Raw genomic sequence first — 21971 nt, 5'->3', positions numbered from 1 at the left:
AATCAAACCTGTAACTGATGGACCTGTAGCAGAGAAGATCTTCGTAGTTGACAGCAAAGAAAGATGAAGAGATCGGCCACAATTCAAGGAGTAAAAGCAGAATGCCATTCTGCATAAAATTCTTTTCCATAAAGATTTATTACATTATTTGCAATATATATTTTGCTAAAATACAAAAGCTCTTCTTTTGGCTCCAAAATCTATCGTGACCTGATGTTTAGAACCATAAACATTCAACTAATCTCTTTCTCTAGCGCCCTATAAATTACAAGTACAAAATTGAATTTTGATGATACAAGGGTACAAGAAAAGAAAATGAAAACTAAAGGAGAAACCTAGCTATTTCGCCTAAAATGATCAGATGATCTTAGCCCTCTCTATGATCTACCAAATATGGACAGTATATTTCTTTTCTGAAAGTCTTACTACCGAACTGATACTCCAAGTATACTCTTGGCATTCAGATGACCTTTGGAGGTTCTGACGTGTAAATTTTCCGACGATCTTGTGGAAATCAGATGTAAAATTTTCAATTGGGCTCTGAAATGCAAGAGTTGTGGAGATTTAGTACCATTGTTAACCAAAAAAATACTCAATGAGCTACACTCGGGCAATAGGAGAAAAGGGTGGATTCAGCACAAAAGATGGCTGATGTTCTTCTGCAGCCTTTGCAACTTTCTTCTTTTCCTCTTCTGTGACTGCTTCGATCAAGATTTTCACTTCATCCTCAACCATGACCTTCAGAGAGCTACTCTGCAGTAACTCTTTGCTTTTCTCTTGCTCAACCAAGCTAGAAGCTTCTGTTGTATGCATGATTGAAACACAGACAGCAAAAGCCTGTAATATTGATAATTGTGCATGGAAATCCACGGCATATTTCCCCTTCTCGGTGATTGTTACAGTCAAAGCTGGCATGTTTTCTTTTCCTCCCTATAAAAGAAATTTCAATAATGTATCAGACCTCTAAGTGGCAATAACAGAAGTTAAAGAAGAATTCTAGAAGCAATTCGACGATATGTATGTCACAATCCTCATTAATCATCACTGCTTCGGTACCAAAATGCTTCCTTTAAAGAGAAGGAAAAAATTCTGCATTCTAGCACTTCAAGATATGAATATAACTGACACCAATTTTTGGAATCTAACATTGTGGCGCTCCAATTATATTTAAAGACAAATTGGGAGGCAGATCCACAGGTGCAACTTTTACCATGTTCTTGACACTGATTTACTTAATTCTAGGATGTGCTAATCAACCTTATACTCCCTCCGCCCACGATTATCTGCACCAAACCTACTTTTTGCGGACTCCTAGGCAAAACTTCTTAAGCAAGATTATTGAAAATTAAGAGGAAAGAGAAGGGATAATTAATCCACACCCACACCCACGCAACCCCCACCACTGACACAGAACCACCACGCCACCCCACGAACCACCGACACCCACGCAACCCCCACCACTGACATAGAACCACAGACCTCAGACCACCGAAACCACCACGCAACCCCCACTCACGGACGCAGAACCACTGAACTCGGACCACCGAAACCACCACGCAACCCCCACTCACGCACCAGGCCCACAAACTCAGACCACCGACACCCACCACGAAACCCACGGCCCCAGATCTTGAATTGAAACCCACCACGAACTCAGACCTCGCACGAACTCAGATTAGGGGTTGTGGTGGAGTAGTGGCGACGGAAAATGGTGCGGCGATCTAGGGTGTCGGCGATTTAGGATGCGGGATCTAGGGTGTGGTCGATCTAGGGTGCAGAAAATGGGGCGGTGATCTAGGGTGTGGTCAGAGAATGGCGCGGCGATATGGGGTCTAGTCGTGGTGGGGGTGGTGCTCTGGCTGGTGGTTGGCAGGTAGCGGCGGCGAAGTGGCTGGGTAAGGTGGTAATTAGTTGGCAAGTGTAATTATAAGATGTTAAACAAAGTTTAAAAAATAAAGTAAGGGTAAGGTGGTCATTTTATTGTATAAAATTTACTAAAAATGGAAAGAAAAAATTTTGTTGCAGATAATAGAGAGCACCTATTTATGGCAAATGTTGCAGATAACTGTGGGCGGAGGGAGTATTACTAAATTCTCATTAGCAGTTACAGGAATGGAGAAACACGGCAATATGCAGACTCACGGAATGGTAATATTACTAAGTGAGATGGCTTGCCACTTTGCAAAAATATGTAAGCATATAGATTACAATCAATCTCGATTAAAACTACAGTTCACAAGCAAAGAATTAGACCTAAGTTTTTGATGTAACATACATGCTGGTAATTTTGGGTTCACCTATTCTATCTAAATACTAATTGGTGTTATTACTTTCCAAAAGGCCTAAAACTGCAAACAGGAGATATAGTGAAACATTGGTCACACAATATGTTCTGATTTAAGAATCCTACATTTCTTGCATAAGAGAAGAAATTACCTGAATATAGAGTTTCAAAGGCTGATCCTTCTCTAAAATGGAGTGCTGATCCTTGCATTGAGTACTTGGATTACCAAAGACAAGAAGTGGGCAAGCCATATCCCATCCACCACATTCGCAGCCTCCACCTAGCCTCCATCTATCAAGCAATGAAGAAGGCCCCCTACTTTCACCGCTACTTGGCAAGCCATGGTTCCCCAATGGGGTCACTACATTCACCTTTACCGGGCTATTATCATCACGCAAGTCCTTTGTAACCTGGTCACTATACTTATCTCCCCTTTTATATTTTAAGCTTTCTCTTTTCTCAAAGGGATTTTGAACAACAACAGCTGCAATTTCAAAGCTTGGTCGCAAATCCGCTTGGGCCCATGGGTAAGGAGTAGAGAAATCTGCAGAGCAATTGTCAACAGCATTCGTGGTTGGCAGTCTAGGCTTTGAGACACCAAACAAATCATCCAATTCAATATTTCCTTCTACCGAACTTTCACTAGAAACACCCAAAACTTTGGAATTTTCAGAGCTGTTGATCTCTTCTTCAGCAGTGACACTTTTTCTTGCATGAGCAATATCATACATCACGAACTCTGTCATCATCGAGTTGCTAAAAGCTCCACCACCTCTTAGCTCTGAGCATAAGTAACACTGTACCTGCATCTGTCCAACCATAGGAGAATCTTTATTGCTGTACTTCACTCCCCAACCACCTGCACTACTTCTCTTTTTACCCTGAACAGAATGAAAAGTATACACCCAATTAAGTGCATTTTCTGCCTTCCATGTTTTTGCCACATACAAATCATCGGAGTTTGCCATTGAGAACTCAAAATACGGGACTCCATGCTTCTGCTCCATCTTAAGATTACCTCTGAGATGAGCAGGTGAGCATGGTGAGGCCACCTGCTGCGGCTCTTTCTTGATAGGTGGGGTTTCAGTATGCTCCATGTTTGGCACCGCACTTGAAAAATCATGTAACAAGGATTTTCGTAGTGTTTTAGTTTTCCCAATATCTGCTAAGCTTGATGATTTGGCATCATATGAAGGAGTTCGATGAGACTTAGACTTTGTAAAAGGGTCAAACATTTTTTTAAAACGTGTTTTCGGGCTTCCTTTGGTTTTATCCCCTTCTGAATGAGTTGGGGAATGTGGCATTGCAAGCTTGGCAGAGAGAGACTTGTTCAAAGCAAGAGAGTCTCTCTCTTTGAGGGCATTAGCATTGTTCGAAGGACTACTCACTCGTTCACATCTGAACTTCATATTTTCCATTGAGTCCCTCTCAGCACATGAACCCGAATCACCTTGTCGCTCTTTCAAATCCATATAACACGGCTGTCTAGGAGGCTTAGCAGAAGATACAGCATCCGAATTCAATGATACAACTGATGATCTCTTCTGCTCAGGCTCAGCTTGGGCTTCCTCATCAGAACCACATATAGAATCTAGTATACTAAAGGAGAAAGGTGTCTCACTATTAAGTGAAAATTCAACCTTTTTTCGCCCACCTTGAGTTTCCGGCCTCTTGAATCTTCTATCCGTGGAGCTCTGATACACCGAGCCACGCCTCAGGAAATCATTGCATTCCAACTCAACATCCCCTGATGGAAGATTCTTACAAGAAACACTCCGATGATTCCGAAACTTAATCTCCGTAAACCCTTTCTCTTCTAAACTTACTAAATCATAATCTTCATTCCTAGAACTGGTTCTTCCTTTTCTACTACTCCTACGCTCAACCTTTTTCGGTTGCTGCGGAGAAGGAAGAACAGTTCTAGGACTCCGACCTACTTTGCAGAATTTATCAAATTCCAATTCCATATTTACACCCATTGATGCATCTATAATTCTGCAAGAAAAAATACAATGTACAACACAATCAATATATATGTAAACAAGAAAATTTTCAAAAAAGGAAAATATTCCATAATCAACATTAATTAACAAAGTTTTCAGCCACAAAATAACCATATATATTGAAACAAAATAAACCAGACTTCTCTATCTTAGGAATGTATGAAAATGAGTAATAATGGATCCTCTAATTTGCATTCGCAAGACCTAAAATCAAATCCCGTCTACATCATTACCCTCTACGAATCTCAATACACACACAAATATGACTAATCAGGGAACTGATTCCATCCAGTAGACTACAAAAATCAAGGGTTTTTATGATAAACCTATAAAATCAATCATAACTAGGAAAACAATACATTATACAATCAATGTCCTACAAAAATTAGAAGTACCATTATACACTCCATTTGCTGAGAAACCAAGAAAAGACCCATTTTTGCTGAAAATGGCAGACACTAATCTGGGTTTACAGTCACAAACTTCAAATTTAAGGGCAAAAATTAACCAAAAAAGATTTGATTTTTAAGGGTTCTTATTTTCTTGCGATATACAAAACACCCAAGTAAGAGGCAAATAAACCTTTGATTACAATAAAGCAAACATTAGTACCAAAAAATTTACCTTTAATTACACTTGCATTTCAAGCCAGAAAATTTAAATGGCTAATAATTTGATTCTAACAAACTGGGTATACCCCACTTCAGATCTCACAGTAGTGAACTCAAAGAAATGTACAAAACCCAACAAACATCAAATCATTTTCTTCCAATTTCAATTAGAGCTTCAACTTCAAGCAATAAAACCCACTTGAAAAAACCAATCAAATTTGAGCATAAAAGTGAAAATGAACCTCCAAATAATCAGAACAAGAATATAGATAAGCAATAATGAAGTGTTACCCAGAAAAGGGTGTATTTTTAGAGAGAGAAAATAATGAAAGAAAGGAAGAGAGAGAATGAGCATGCCTTGTAATCAGGAGGAGAGAGAAAGAGGAAAAGGGAGAAAGACAGTAAGCAGCTGTGAGTACAGTTGATGTCCATTAAAGTAAGTTAAGAAACCATGCTCTTCTCATTTAACTCATCATTTTGCTACTTGCTACTAGTAGTGAAATTTTTTGTGTTTTTTTTTTTTTTTTTTGAGAAATTTCTTATCTTTTTCACTTTAAATATCTGTTCTTTTTCTTATAAAATATTTTGGGGGCAAATCCCATTTTTCAAGAATCAAAGATGCCATTTTGTTTTTGGTTCTGGGGTACAGTCTTATTGCTGTAAGAATGTGAGTTTATGGTTGAAAAGACGATCCTACCCTTTGTATTTAACACTTTTTCAAAGTTGTTGAATTGTAATTCTTCATAGGATCTTAGGAAAACAACTTTGGCACTCCAAAAAATTATTTTGGCGCTTTGGTTAAGAAAATTTAGTTTTATGTGTTTTACTGTCAAAGAAGAGTGTCGAATTAAATGACTAAATTACGTATTATTAATCCTGACCCTATAAATTTCTCTTGGAAGGTAGGGGTGATAATGAGTCTATTAGGCGTGTGTATAATTTAAACTCAAATCCAGTTTTTGACCTTTTTATAAACCGAACGCAATTATGCTCAACTCAAGAATTCGAAATACTTCTCTTATTATTTTACTTTAATTATTATAACATCCAACTAAAAATTACTCCGTATTAGTAAAAGTTTGTACACAGATTGGTGAAGAGCACAAAAGTTATAATCTGTACAAAGTATGAAAAAATTCTTGATAGTTATGAACATATTATTCCATACTATATACTCCGTATAATATAAGGCGGTTTAATTAAGTTTGAGAGCTTGAGATTGCTAAAATACAAGATAAAGCGAACAGCCTGATCTCAATCTCAACTCGTTAAAACGCCTAGTAGCAAGATCCGAAATAGTAGCCAAAGAGTCACAAGGACTCACAACTCACAGCACGGATTATTCTAGAAGGCTACAAGTCTCAACAATCTACCACAAGCCAAGATCTGAAGATCAAGTAAATGGTAACAACATTTAAGCCAGTCCAAGCAAGAAAGAGGAGATGCGGTTGAATATTTAAATAGAGGCAATTACTGCAACAGGACATTATCTTATTATTATTGCGAATATTAAGACAATTATTAATTATGACCACCTTATACTAATTTTTAGGCTTGGACCTGATTCTCCAACTATTTCCAATTATTTAAAAGTTCTAATTTGAATAGGGAATTGTAAATCTTTGCTTTAAAATAACGTTAATTTCCTTACCTTTTTATTTTCTATATTTATTTTTAAGGTGTTACATTTGGGTATGTAGTTGTCACACAAAGTATCTCTTTAGTAGTTATACTATACTTCTAATTAATACAATATTATGATGTTGCTAATCACTTTTAAGGAAGCCTAACCTTTTATCCTAGCCCCTACGTACCCACCACATAAGACTATATTATTATTATTTTAATTACTATATTAGTATTAATAAGCATAGAAGAATCCTCCAACATATACTACACAGAGAAAAATGACATGTATTATAGTTGAGAAAGGGTGGTTTTGATGCCTTTCTTAATTTCTAGTCCAATAGGCTTGCTTTAATTAGTGTTATTAGAATTATTTTTTTCTTCTTGCTTTAAATTTAGTATGTACAATTTTGGGAATATTATTAACTATTCAATTAGACAATAACTAATACTGGAATTTATAGGTTGATCAAGAATTCTTAAATATAACGTTCTCCTATATATTTTTGAGAGAATTGAAGCAACCAATTATCTCTGTTGTTAAGTTGTTATTGGGGTGGATTGCTACTTGACAATTAAGGTCCAAATATTTTTTTTAAGTTTGAAAATACTCATATAATGTTTGGTGTAATCCAAGATAAGTTTTTCTAGAAAATATTTATAAAAAAAAAAAAAAATAAAAAAAAAAAAAAAATTGAAACACAAATGAGATAAAATCAAAATTTAATCAATAGGGGCTCCTCAGATTAATATGAAAGAGTATTAGTTATCAATTGTTTTGTATGTGACTGGCCACATCATGTGACCGTTTAAAAAACAACAAAATAACACTTATAACACTAACCGAGTAATCCCTATAACACTGACTGGGTAACTCTATAACGCTGACGAAATAATCCATGTAACACTGATTGAGTAACCCCGTATTATTGAGTCTCAATAAATTCTTAGTCTAGACTCGAATGCATAGTTTCGTACTCCGTATTGTTTGATTGGTCATTGGTATAACCCAACCTTGATTTCTCATAATTTGGGTAGAGATATATATCAAAAAATAAAATGACCTAAATTGATTCATGATTAGCTTTAACCTTTCAACACTTAAATTGATATCTATAATATCAAGCCAGTTATTTCCTTTATAAACTGAAATAGTTAAATTCGTTTTATCTTTCTTTCTATTCAGCATATGCATATAATATAATACCAATCATACACACTATGACTGTTAAAAACTGAAGGCTAGTGTTCCGATTGGGATCTAAGTACCTAGCTTCTCTCATACCCCCTAATCTAACATGCCAAATACTCTTAAAACCTTGAACGTGCCTCTAGTGAAACTTAGGCCCTGTTCTTTTGAGCTTCTGGGCAGAGCAGAGCAGAGCCGAGCCGAGCAGAGCAGAGCAGATTTCCTTATTATTATTATTATTATTATTATTATTATTATTATTATTATTACTACTACTACTACTACTACTACTACTACTACTACTATAACTATTATTAATATTATCGCATTATTATTATAATTATTAAATATTAATTATTATTATAATAATTATTAAATATTATTAATTATTATTTTTATTAAAAATTAATAATTAGTATTATATTTAAATATTAGTTATTTTCTTTAAATATTAATTTATATAATAAAAAATTAATTATTATTATTATTAATAATAAGTATTATTATTACATATTATTGTCATTTTTTTTTTGAGAAAATATTATTATCATTACTATTTTTACTATTATTATTATTTATTATTATTATTAATAAATATTAATTATTATAATTATAATTATTAATTATTATTATTAATATTATTATTACAGTTCAATATTATTTATTATTTTAATTATTAAATATTTATTATTTATTATTCATTATTTATTATTTATTATTAAATATTTATTTTTAATAATATTATTATTATTAAATATTAATTTTTAATAATGATATTATTATTAAATATTAATTATTTATTGTTGTTATTATTAAATATTAATTTTTAATAATATTATTATTATTAAATATTAATTATTTATTATTATTATAATAATAATTCAATATTAATTATTATTATTATTAAATATTAATTATTTATTATTATTATTAAATATTTATTATTATTATTATTAAATATTAATTATCATTATAATAATTCAATATTAAGTATTATTTTTAAGCAGAGCAGAGCAGAGCAGGGCAGAGCAGAGCAGCTCTAAAAAACGAGGCCTTAATCCCGTAATAAATAACACATCAGTATTACACGACATCAGATTTCAGCAGAGCAGCTCTAAAGAACGGGGCCTTAATCCCGTAATAAATAACACATCAGTATTACACGACATATATCCAGAATATTCATGCATGTATATAGATGTAGATCGTGCATCTTTCATTACTAAAAAAAAAAAAAAGTGGTAGAATGTGCATCTAGCGGACACAAACGAGGGGGACCAAATCACAATGCGTTATTGTAAACATTGGGACAATTTGAGGGACCTGACAATAATTTTAGATGTCGTGGTATTTTGGAATACGACAATTAAATTAGTACCCAATATAAACTTAATTATTTCATTACGTAGTCAATGCATCTTTGGTAATCTGCACCAATAATGTACACTACACTAATTGCTCTTCATTTTATTTTCCATCATTCACCGACACTTGCCAGAATCAATCCATGTGAATTTATGAAACTATATCAGATTGATTAATTCATCTTAATTTTAAGTGTACATTTCAGTTTAATTACTGTTTGATTTAATTCTTAATTTGGATAAGGAATTTAATTACTGCTCCAAATATCATTCTGCCATCAAGATGAAGATGCATCTACATAATTCCTTGTACAATTTATATGAAACGTTTGGTAAGTGGTCATAAATTGCGGGAATGGTAATGAATTTGTATGTATTATTATTGGAAAAGCTTTTGACCATGCTAGGTCAATGGAACTGCATCACAAATATGTGTTTTTGTTCACATAAATTCACTTACCGCACAATACCACCTCAAAGATGGTAATGGATTATAATGAAAATAAATGAAAAAAATGAGCTACTCCGTATTTGGGAAAGGTAGAGCATTATCGATGGACATTGGCATAAAATCTTCTACATAAAGTTATTTATAAGTCAAGACTATACACATCAGAAATTCGTGTGGCTGATTGGATAGCTAAACGAGAACATATGACTATTAGTTACAGTATTTAAAGTTGGTTACCTTCAGGCAGAGGGTATCCAATATAGAAATCATAGAACACATTAAAAGTTATGTGCCAAAAATTGGCTAATCACAACTAAGACTTGACAAAATTTCCAATTAAAGTCCCATCAACCCCGGACAACTTGACAGTGGCAGGGTAGAACCTAATAATCGGACCCCTCTAATATGGGACCATATATTTATAAGATTGAGCCCTATTATAATTAATGATTTCCACCTAGTTATTTAAGGTGAAATTAAATAATGAAATACGGTGGTTTGTAAGTAGAAAAAATAATGACTCGCATTACATTCATCCTCCAGCTTACATCAGCTGTATTCATGGCAAACATAATTGACATTAGTATGGTTAGAAAAAACACAGTACTATAACAAATAGGAGACATAAAGAGGATAAACCTACTTCTTTACACCATTAAATGGTATTATCAGTGAATCCGAGGGTCATTGCTCTTGCAATAGAAGAGCCGATAACCTCACTCGCAATCGTTCTATATTCCCTAGCTACTGAAGCTAACTAAGGATCTGATGGCTATGTGGACTGCCTTCTGGGTGTATAATCACACGGAGTAGTATATATACAAAGCTTTACAGTAATGATTCTGTCCAATCGAGGTTAGGGCTAAACTATGATGTCGTATAGCAGCTACTTGGGGTTTCTAGGAGATGTTATGCCATCACTCTTGGACTTGTTGAAAGATTTCTGAGTCTCCAAAACTGGAATGGAACCTTCAATGCTTTTCTTTGCCGTATCTGCCTTGTCTGCATCACGAGGACTAATTATCTTCTTTTTCTCTACATTTTCAAATTTTGATGTAGCCCATGGTGCAGTACCAACACTGGGACCGGTGCTGGGACCATCAATAGTCAGCATAGCTGCCTCGTCTCTAGAAGCGTACCACATATTACCACAAGCAACACATTCCAACTGCAAATCATCCAGGAATGTTAACAGTAAATCAAATCAGGCAAAATTTGCTAGCAGATCAAGGGAACGTGAGGATTCATAGTGAGGGTCAAATACGAAAAATTGCGACCCTCTTCTCTAAATAGAGGCCATTTTGTCAAACAATGATCAAACAAGTGTCCATTAATGCAATGTAAAAATTTAAGAAGGCAGCAAAATTATCCTTCCTCGCTATTTATGAACAACTGTTCATACAAAAAATAAACATTCATTAGGAGCAAGCCAGCCATTTGACTACATTTAATCATTTCATCAATGTGTGTCAGATTGAAAATGGCCAGTTATTAGAGAAGGATGTAAACACTAGGCATTTAAACAATGAGCTCATATGACCCATTAAAGATATCTGAATGAGGTAATAATATTGACCTAACTGAATACATCATACATTTTCTCCATGTACGCTTATAGAACCAGGCCTCTGATATGTTTCAGGTGTGGCAATTAAATTTAGCAAAAATATGGACCATATATTGGCTTAAAGCATAATAAAGGTCCAAATCCAGTATATTATTACTTAGGCCCTGCCTGGCGGAACAATTGGTATTGAGTGGGCAGTTGTATGAACCTATGAGATAAGCCATAACTGATTCCAATTATGCGGCTAAACAAATAAACCCCACAAACTCCCAACCCCAGCCCAGATTCACTGACCTCCTTACTTTAAAACTCTCAATTGTTTCTACGGTCACCATTGCTTCTCACTTTTTTGAATATTTGTTGATCCGCAAATATTAAGGAAAGAGGCCTACTAATTAAACAAGCAAAATCCACATTATTTGACTGGAAACAAAATCCCCTGTCCCCCCCCCCCCCCCCCCCCCACCCCCACACACACACACACAAAAAAATAAATAAATAAATAAAATAAAATAAAATACACACACACACACACACAAGGGAACCACCACTATCTCCCTACCCACCCCTAGAAAGGAAATAATATGGAGTCCTCTTCACAACTATTCAATTCTTAATGACATGGTAATTTGTACTCTGGTAATTCTTATGGACTTTGATCCTTGTTATCTCTTTACCCAATACTCAATAAAAACATCCAAGTGCTTACATGAATTGGGTCTCTGAGTTATTATTCAGCTTCATGGATAAAATAAGAGCCCTATTTGATGGTTCTATCCAGTCAAACTTATGACAGCAACTGGCTTGGTCACAAATCACTACAATACTCGCTAAATATTAACATATATTGTATTTATCCTGCATACTACAGAACAATAATGAAAATGATCAAACACCAAGAACATTCTCAAGGTGCCTATCCTGTCAGATTATCATGAATCTAGTACCAAGCTATTTACAATTCGATTTTCATTTTTATTGAAGTAATGATTACTGCACCATATTACATCAAAGATAGACCAAGAGTCGCAAAACTAAGGAGGGCATAGTTTCCTTAGCGTGGGAAAAACTAACAAGGGACCAAACCTTTTTATCACAAATTATAAATATATTCTTGTACAAACGACAAAAAGAAGCACAATATTTATAAATACATTGATGGCTTTATTTTAGGACAAATTTAATATAATCAATTAATAGCACAGAAATCAACTGACCTGATAGCGATCACCATGACCTGCTTGTATGATATCTACAAGACCAACTTTCCTCACATTGCACCTCTTGCAAAGAGCATCAGTCATCTGCAATTTCAAATGTGGAACCAATATTTATACGTTATAATAAGGCAAGGAGAAAGCTTTGGTTTAAACAGCAATTAACATATTGCCAACACAAAAGAAATTGACCTGCATTTTTGCTGCCTCCTCAGGCTGATTACAAGTTATTTCCTCTGTAGTTAAACCCTCCTGCATTGAAAAGAGAGAGTTGACACAGTAAGTCAATAAAAAAAATATATATTCAGAGATAAGACCCCACAATCATGTATCTAAAATATAAAAAACTATTGACCTGTTTTAAAAGTTAAGCTAGTGTTCACATCAGAATATAAACCAGTGAATAACAGTTACAGATAGGAATTGTATCAACCAGCAAGAGTGTCCGATACTACTTAAATACCAACAGACTCATTGTATACATTTTTTACTTTTCTCTTGCAGTCACAGAAAGTAAAATATATTTATCCTTTTTCCTCCATCTCATAAGATGCTCCTTCTTTATAAATATAAAGCGCGCTACTTCACTGGAGACAGCTTAAGCAATGAGATGCATGAAGTCATTAACTGACAGCTTGATCCATTTTCTACATCTGCTCTAGACTGGTCAAGTGGGGAAGGATCTGTGATATAATACTGAGCAGTTGAATAAGATAATGTATGTGAGTGAACAGGGGGGCATAATTCCAGTCTCCAATTAGTTTCTAGTGAAAATAAGAATTGAGAGCACATTATAATGATATATACCTTCAAGCATATTCTATCCCTATCACAAGTTTATTTCCACCTCCTCAGACAAATATCATTAACGTTATATGCAGATTAAATTTCAGTAGACAAATTGTTGTATTAGAGATTTTCACACTCAATAGGCACAAAATAAAAAAATGTCCATCAGTAGTAAGCTGCAACAATATTACACTTGTTATGCCCTTCAGGCATGATCTGCCAACTAAAAAAAATTACTCATTAGGTGCTAAACAAAGAAAAACATTACATTTCAATCATCCACAAAAAAAAAGGAAAAACTTTTGGGTACCCAAACTCATGATCCATCCAAAGCAAGTTTGAAGTAAACATTTGCATACATAATCACCCCAATAAATTAATATGTACCTTCAATTCAGTCGGTGTCATGCTCAAAATTTTCGAAGGTTCTAATTCTCCACTCAACAGTCGCCTGGCTAGTTTACCCTGAAAATTAGACAAAGATAATGTTAATCTCAGTTATCTTAGAGGAAATACACACCCCACCTCTAACCCCCCTTCCCCGCCAAATGACTCACATTAGAGGAACCATCTGGATTTTGATATGCCTCATATAGAACCAACCAGATCTAACCACATTTACAGCTTCATAAAGCATAATTCACTCTGATCATCAAATTCATTGTACTTAAGGGATCAATACGTGCAGACAAGAATTTGAAAGCCATGGAAGGTATACTTGCCAAAAGTGACCATATAAAAGAGCAATGACTCATATAAGAGGAACCAGGATCTTGATATGCCTAACAAAGAACCAGATCTAACCCACAACTACAGCTTCAAAGACAATGATTTACCCTAACCATCAAAATGTGCAGACATAAATTTGAAAGTCATGGAAGGTTAATTTCATATTAAACAAATCTTAGCAAGTGTACAAAGCCAGAGACCTGCCTCACTTCCATCTAAGAGAAGAATATGACACTGACCTTGAGATTGAAAGACAGCTGCCTCATCTTCTGGTTGTATTTGCTAAAATCAGATATAAATGCCTCATGTGAAGCCTTCTCCAAAGCTACAATGGCTGAAACAGCAGAATCTGGCCATGTAAAGCTATTGATACCCTGTGATTAAAAATATATAAGGAGTCTGTGAATACTATTATCTTGTCTTAAAAAATATATATATGAAAAAATAAAAAGTAAAAAGACTATTATACTAGGGGATATAGTGAAATAATTTGATTGCAACAAAGAAAAAGTATATATATAAATCAAACTACTCAAAAATTGAAATGAATTTGAGGAGGGCTCAAAAAGTAGGAAAGTCAAGCTGATTCCAGCTAAAATCAGCTCAAACACTAGTAAGAGTAACCAAGATTAAATACATAAAACAAATCAGAAAAAATACTCAGAGAAAAAAAAAAGAAAAAAAAATAGAGTGACAACTTCTGAGAACAATATAGATGTAACAAAGTGCTGATGAATATATAAGAGTACAATAAAACGATTAGACATATGGATATTATAACTTGAAATATTAACTGCTTGGTCAGGGATTACTAATTGGAGTTATAAAACTAACCAAGCTTGAATAAATTTTGCTCAAAACGCTCAAGTTCAAATCCTAAGCTCAAGCTCTAACTCTGCTTGTTATCACCCATAACTAAGGGTGTGAACAAATCTCAAATAGTAGTCGGTCAAAGAACATACATACCTTCGTACTCTCTTCTCGAAATTCCTTATCAACGTTAGAATTGTCAGTTGAAAAACATACAGACTCAACTCCTTGGAGAAGCTTTTCCAACCATTTATCTCGCTGCATCTCCTTTGTCAGTGCCTTTGCTTCAGCCAAGATGGAGAAATATTTGGATGCATTGGCAACACAGCTACCTGGGGTCTCAACTCTGGGAGATTTAAGTGACCCTTCATCCACCTTTGACACATCTACTGGAGATAGGTGCCGCTTCTTCAGCGCTCGCTTGTTTTTTACAAGCTCTTCCAACGAAGCTGGAGGAATTTCCTCTATCTCAATGTCAGGAAGCTCACCAAGACGGGAAATTGTTTTCTGCACCAAGACATCAATTTCCTCCTGTTTTCCATCCTCATAATCTTTATCGGTGAGCTTCCATAGCTTCCTTTCCACAGTGTCATACACCTTCTGTACAATGAAGCCAGGGTATAGTTTGCGGTTGGGCAGCTGCTTATTTAATGGAACAAAATGGACTACACACTTGTGCATCACAGACTCTGCAGGAACATCATCTCTGTGGAAACTATAAAAAAGCTCTCTTGTATCACGAGCTAACCAGCTTCCGCCACCTTTCCGGTCAGCTTCTTCAGGACGGTAGAACCACTGTCCAGTGACCATCATGTTCCCATTTTTGGACTGAGTTATTTCCTGCGGCAGATATATGGTTTAAAGAGGTAAGTTCTATCAAGCAGTTAAGCTTTGCATTTCATACAAAACAGGACATGTCACAACAGCACATTCTTCCTTTTAAATTATCTTTTTGCAGAGTTCCAGATGCAGACTTTATTAAGGTTAGGACAGGTAAAAGATGAAACTTTCAGAGCCAGGTATTAATCATAAAATATCAGATAGGGAAAAATGTGGTTGAGACTTGAAATCATATCATGTTATTCCCATCAGTTGATCCAATCACTTCAAATGTTGACACACATGGGCAGAGAGAGCTGGGGGGGTTCAGCCCCAACAAAGCTTGCTACCTTTTAAATTAAATTCCTAGTAATGGTTTTATATTTGGTTGTTAAAAAGAAAAAATATTTCAATTATCATAATGCTGTAACCCATAAGGAAAAAACAAACACACACACACACACACACAGCTTATAATGTAGTTCCACATTTTTTCAAACAAGTGTCAATTATATATGTATGTCATAATCCTTGGACTAACTTCATTAAAATTTAGCCCCCTCAAATTTGAAATATTGGCTTCCCCATTGTTATCACAATCGTCAATTCCGAAATATATCACTTAAAGTCAATGAAGAATGAATGTGCCACGGCAGAATCAAAGAAGCAGGGACTAAAGATAGAAGGGCCGGGGAGCTCAAATACATGAAGGAAAAAAAGAGAGAGAGAGAATCATGTAATAGAAGCCCAATCCCCTCTAAAACTACTAGCTAAATCTGCATAAATTTCTTATTGATGGGATAATTAAAATCAGCCAATGATAACAAAATTTTATATACAGACAAAAAGGTGTATACATGGAAAAACTCTCCCAGGGTCCCATCTTTATATCAAAATCACTGATGACTGGAGAGAACAAATGCTAAATCTAAGTGCCATACATTGCATTCACACAATCAACTGTATCAATATAAAATTCAATAATGAAATTGCACTGAGGTAAATGTAAAAAAAAAAAAAAAAAAAAAAAAAGATTTTTTTTTCATTTCTTTTTTTTAAAAAATAAATAAAAAAATAAATTGATCCTGTTCATTTGCTTGCAGGTGCAAGAACTTATTAATCATGTACTGAGTAAAAATTGAACATTTGACCATATTTCAGGATTCATAGAGCATGGAAATTCATCTACAAAGAATGACTCCCGCGAACAGAACAATGAATTTATTACACCTGGATTTCCTAAGATTCTACTACAGTGTGATAATTCAGTAATGCTGGACTATTGTCATACTGAACATGAATAAGATATATCTAGGTTTGTGTATATTCTTTGAGTCCAAATAAAAGGTTGCAGAATATAGGTTACCAGATGTTTTCTACACTTAAGGCAGGAAAGCAAATTTAAGGCCTTATTTCGTCCCATATTGTAATGCATCATATCAGAGTAATCAGACTAGATAGATCTATTGAGTGAGAGAAAGGTAAGAGTAATAGAAAATTACCTTGATGATTGCTACATAAGGCTTTTGACTCTTATCCTCAGGAGTCAATAGCACAGGATCTTCCTGCATCCAAGATTAACAACATACATGAAGATAAAATTTGATTTCAACATTTTTCTACGGAAAAGAGGGTGAAGAAGGTAGGAAGAGACTTCACAATCTTTACTAAGGGTGTGTTTCACTCAACATAATTTGACATCTTAGACAGTATAATTATATATAAGTTCACTTCAGGCAAAATGTCCCAATAACTTTAAGTAATGGCAAGAAGTTCAGACAAAATACAATGTATAGAACACACCCTAAACTAAGAAAAAACAACCAGTCCCCATGAATACAACAATAAATAATAATTCCAAAACCTTCATCAATTCTCAAGAGAGATCTAATGTAAACAACACCGACATATCAAGATTTTAAACAGCAAATAATGGTAAAGATTACCACTTTAAGCTTCAAGAGATGTTTCATCAAGCCAACAAGTTCAAATGCGGGGGATAACATCTAATCTCATTACTCAGCAATATGATCAGACTCCTTTATCTATCCTATAATGCTCTCTATTCCATCTAGTTCTTTCAAACCATTTTCATTTTGCTACGAAATGAAAAGATAAATCAATACAGGGTCTATCCATCATCATCGACCAAAAACAGCCACAAATCAATCAACTAAGCTAAATTCATTAAAACCTAATAACATTTTTTCAAGAAGCAGCACAAAATTAGTTTCAATGATTACCAATCAGACAAATTCACAAAAACTAAAGTAAAACCTAACCCTAACCCCCCCACCCCCCCCCCCCCCCCCAAATAAAAAGCACACATTCTTCAATTCCACACCAAATCCTCAACACAACCAAACTAAAAACCAAAAATCACCCAAATCAAACATCAATTACAAAGCATTATCACCAAAATGTCGAAAAAAAATAAAAAAAATAGAGAAACATCAAAACTCACCAGCTCAAAACGATTACCATCAAATTCAAACTCCTTATAATGTTTCTTCTGACCTCTACCTTTCCCAGAAACCCTAATTACATCACCAATTGGCTTAGCATCTTCCTGAACAGCCTCCTCTTCTTCTTCTTCCTCCTCCTCTTCGTCATCATCTTCCTCAACTTCCTTCTCTAGATTCCCAGCTTCTTCTTCAAGTAGTTCATCTTCATCCTCATCTTCGTCGGGAATTCGCACCTCTTTCCGGCGCTTAGGAGGTGGCGGTGGCGGCGCACGGCGGCTGCTGGTGCGACTCCGGCGATGGCGGCGTTTATGCAAAGGGATGGTGTCTTCGTCGCTGCTTGAGGGCTTGGGAGCTCCTTCGTCGTCGCTGGTTGATACCTCTGTTAATCTTCGTGTCACCATTGTTGGCTGAATTCGAGGTTTTTTAAGGAGAAGCTGATTTTATATGTTGAGTACTTGGGTGTATGTATGGGACTACGGGGTAAAAGAGGTGTCAAAAATTGCTAGACTCGGAAAATAGACTTGAATCGACAATGAATCAATGATATGAGCCAGACATATAGCCGAACAACGGTTGATACTAGTGACTCGAAAATCAACCTGAACCCAACCCGATATTAAGATATTAACCAATGATTGATTTAACGTGATACTTTATAACCTTAACCTAAATCTGTACCCGACTTGATATTAATTGATAACTTATTTAAGCCGACCCGATAATGATTTGAGCCCAAACTAACACTCGACCCGATCCAAGTTTGAAATCATTTATAACACAACACAACATGTTATTGATCCGAATTGTTTGACTTGTAACCCAATTTAAATTCAATACTAACATGTAGTTTAGGTGTCAACTCGATCTATTATTACCTAACTCGACAGTTTAATTTAGTTTCAATGGTGAAAATAAGTTTAATACAATAAGTTTAGTTTTGGTTTAATATCATGCTAATAACATTTGGTCAAATCACATACATATAGCATAATTATACAAGTTGGGCTTAATACTAATCGAAATCGAATTTAACCCACACCTTGAATTGAAGGTTGAGTTGTATAATAACCTGATAGCCATCAGACTAAAACATAACCTGAAACCTAAATTTACCTGCTTTATATTCTATCCAAACCAAACTCAACACAACTTGAACTCGGAATAAAATAGAATTCAAAATTGAGTTGAACCAAAATTGGGCTACACCCTAGAGGGTAAACGACCCAACATAATCAAAATGCAAACTTGATTCGACGCGAACTAGAGGCTAAATTGACTTGACGTGACTTGCAATTCGACATGAATATGACTCGAGACCTGATTTAACCCAAACCAAACCCAATTCGAATACCTGAATTGACACTTGCGCATATAATTATAAGTTTTGCAATGGTGCGTAATCGGCTAATCATATATATAATCGCTCTTTACACTATAGTCGCACACACTTTCTTAAACACCTAGTGATTTATTATCTTTAAGTTGGAAAAAATATAGACAAATGGGATTTGTTACGATAATTCATGAGATATACTTTTAAAATATCAATTTTTTATAAATATTTTTTTTTTTTTTTTTTAATTATGACTTGAGATATTAGTGTTATATATTTCATAACCTTTTACACTCCCTTAAAAACTAGTGAACTACATAGCATTTTTTTTTTTTTTTTAAACATGGGCTAAAACATTTTAACGATTACAAAGTGGAAAAGGAAGTAAGACTAGAAGAAGCTATAGTAGCAAGTTGATGTGTCCGGTGAACTCTGCTTCGGTCAACTTTGTGGATGCTACACCAGGAGTCGATAGAAACTCCTTCAATTCCAAGATCTGCAATTTGTTGTAGGGTACATAAGAGTTGTCGTACATCCTTAACTTGTAACAAATCTGCTACGTAAATTATGTGAATCAGTAAGAATCGTGATTGTTGTAAAGGATAGTCCTGAAGCTCATTGTAAACTAAGAAGACAAGCAAGCAAGCATGTATTTCACTATGTAGAGCTGAGATTGAGTGCCCAAAGGATGCCCCTCCCTGTTCATCTTCATTTGTTGAACATAGGGAATATAATGTTCAAGACACCAGCCCATACCTGAACTTCTGGGGAATGAAGTTGACTAAGAGAGTCCCAATTAGCTGTTGAGGAAAGCAAATGAAATCATGCTGTTTCATTAGAATATCAACTATTGAACATTCTAAATATATGCAACCGAACATGAATCTCCCATGAATAATGCACCAAGTGAGCATTATATTCTAGAAACTAGATATTTCTCCATACATATTAACCCTGTTTGGTAATTAGTTACCCCATACTGTAGTACTTAATAGCTGTTTGATACCCCCTCCGTTTTTTGTAAGTGACCCATTAGGACTCTTTACAATATTCACTTGACTCACATTGAACGATGTCCGGGAATTATATAAAAGAAAAATATAGTAGTGTGAGTACTTGTCGGAATCTACTTAATAAATAAATTATAATCCCTCTGTTTTTTTTTTCATTTTGCATCAGTTGGAATTACACGAAATTTTAGGAGAGTAATATAATATTGTGAGTGGGTGAATATATTATTATTAGTAAAAGTAAGATGAGAACAATGAAAGAGAAAGTATGTGAGAGATGATAGATTTTTTTTATTATTTAAGTAGGGACCATGGAAGAGAGATAATTGATAAAATAATTTGAGTGGGGTTTAAAGTAGGAGAGAGAAATGATAAAATATAGTATAAAGTTACCAAAAATAAAGTGATGCATTTAAAAAAAAAAACACCCATAAAAGGGAAGTGATGCAAATAAAAAAATAATTAAAAAAAAAAACGACGAAAGAAGTATATACTTATGCTTTATACTTATTAGTCGTTTAAGTCCTTAAAAATATTATTGGTCAAAGTTTTGCATAAACATGTCTACTAAGTTATAATAGTTTTTTTTTTTTTTTTCTTTTTTTTTTTTAACGGGAGAGTATACAATAGTTGGTTACATTAACCTACTCCGTAATTGGTTAAACTACTGGGGACCGTGAGTCCGTGAGGGCCTGAGGGGGTCCATTAAGGATTCGGCCACAGTAGTAAGGGGCCAAAAAAAAGTAGTATTCGGAATTGGGTGAGAATGGGCATAAGTCCAGCAAAAATAAATATTTGTAGGAGTAGGCGCAACTTTATGTACAACAGTTCCACGGCTAACTCGTAGCCTAAGACCCACTTTTGAGTGTTTTGACTTGTCTACTTACTTTAATGTCCTACGGGAGTTCTAGATTCAAGATTTCCCTAATTTCAATATTTTCCTCTAATTTGTTTTATAAATCTTAGGATGTAATAGCAAATTAGCAAGTTGAGAATCGCAAGTTTGCAACTACTACCAAATATTTAATTTTATCAAATTGGATTTTGCTTTTTTATTATTTATTAAATAAATTTGGCCTATAATTAGTTTTAGCTGTCCCAAAAGAAATTATTTTTAGATCTGCTATCAAGTTTAACTAGCTGGTTGTGTTTATTAAACGGCTGTTATTTATTAGCTATTTTATTGCATGTAATATTTTTTTTAAAAAAAAATAGTTCAATAAGCTAATTTCAATATTTTCCTATTATGAGCTTTTTCAAAAAGAGAAAAGCTATTTCACTAAACTATTCACCAAACTCTCAAATTAGCTTATTCATTCAAAATCATTAATAGGATTCAATAAGCTAAATTCTCTTTAACAAATAAGGGCAATATTCTCATTATTTTCATTGTCGCTGAATTTTACATACCCCCAAGTTTTCACTCACTAGGAGAATGTATAGGCTCTAAATTGACTCATTGTTGTAAAGTTGTGATGGTGTGTTCATAAGAAACACATACATGCTCTTTCCAAAATAATTATTAAAGCTTTATACTTCGTACATATTTGTGTTCGGTAATCATCAGAATGCAGGCATTGATCATGATGAGACATTTGCTCCGGTGGCCAAAATGACAACAATCAGAACTGTTCTTGCCATATCAGCCTCAAAAAATTGGGAACTCCATCAAATGGATGTTCACAATGCATTTCTTCATGGTGA

General features: G+C 34.5%; 2 protein-coding genes across 4 annotated transcripts; both read right to left on the bottom strand.

Annotated features, from left to right (window-relative positions):
• Window positions 1–99: 99 nt before the first annotated feature.
• On the bottom strand, window positions 100–5504 carry LOC145569136 (uncharacterized). Of its 3 annotated transcripts, none has more exons than XM_081628500.1 (3): window positions 4912–5504; window positions 2437–4279; window positions 100–930 (listed from the first exon to the last, which is right to left on the bottom strand). In XM_081628500.1, the coding sequence occupies exons 2-3, from the start codon at window positions 4261–4263 to the stop codon at window positions 601–603; spliced, it is 2157 nt and encodes a 718-aa protein (XP_081484626.1). In that variant the 5' UTR covers window positions 4264–4279; window positions 4912–5504; the 3' UTR covers window positions 100–600. The 3 variants fall into 3 exon arrangements, with proteins under 3 accessions (XP_081484626.1, XP_081484627.1, XP_081484628.1); XM_081628501.1 differs by having other exon boundaries at window positions 5256–5504; XM_081628502.1 differs by lacking the exon at window positions 4912–5504 and adding an exon at window positions 4683–4832.
• A 4555-nt stretch (window positions 5505–10059) lies between these two features.
• Window positions 10060–18423, bottom strand: LOC145569135 (protein REPRESSOR OF VERNALIZATION 1-like). The gene is made up of 8 exons (XM_081628499.1): window positions 17924–18423; window positions 16962–17024; window positions 14797–15480; window positions 14070–14204; window positions 13489–13566; window positions 12505–12564; window positions 12313–12399; window positions 10060–10696 (listed from the first exon to the last, which is right to left on the bottom strand). Exons 1-8 carry the CDS (start codon window positions 18323–18325, stop codon window positions 10415–10417), a joined length of 1791 nt encoding a protein of 596 aa, XP_081484625.1. The 5' UTR covers window positions 18326–18423; the 3' UTR covers window positions 10060–10414.
• Between the last annotated feature and the right edge of the window lie 3548 nt (window positions 18424–21971).

This window comes from Chenopodium album, chromosome 11, assembly GCF_948465745.1.
Source record: "Chenopodium album chromosome 11, dcCheAlbu1.1, whole genome shotgun sequence".
NCBI lineage: Eukaryota > Viridiplantae > Streptophyta > Magnoliopsida > Caryophyllales > Amaranthaceae > Chenopodium > Chenopodium album.
Note: the sequence above shows the minus strand (reverse complement) of the source record. Positions and strands in the feature narration are given on the sequence as shown.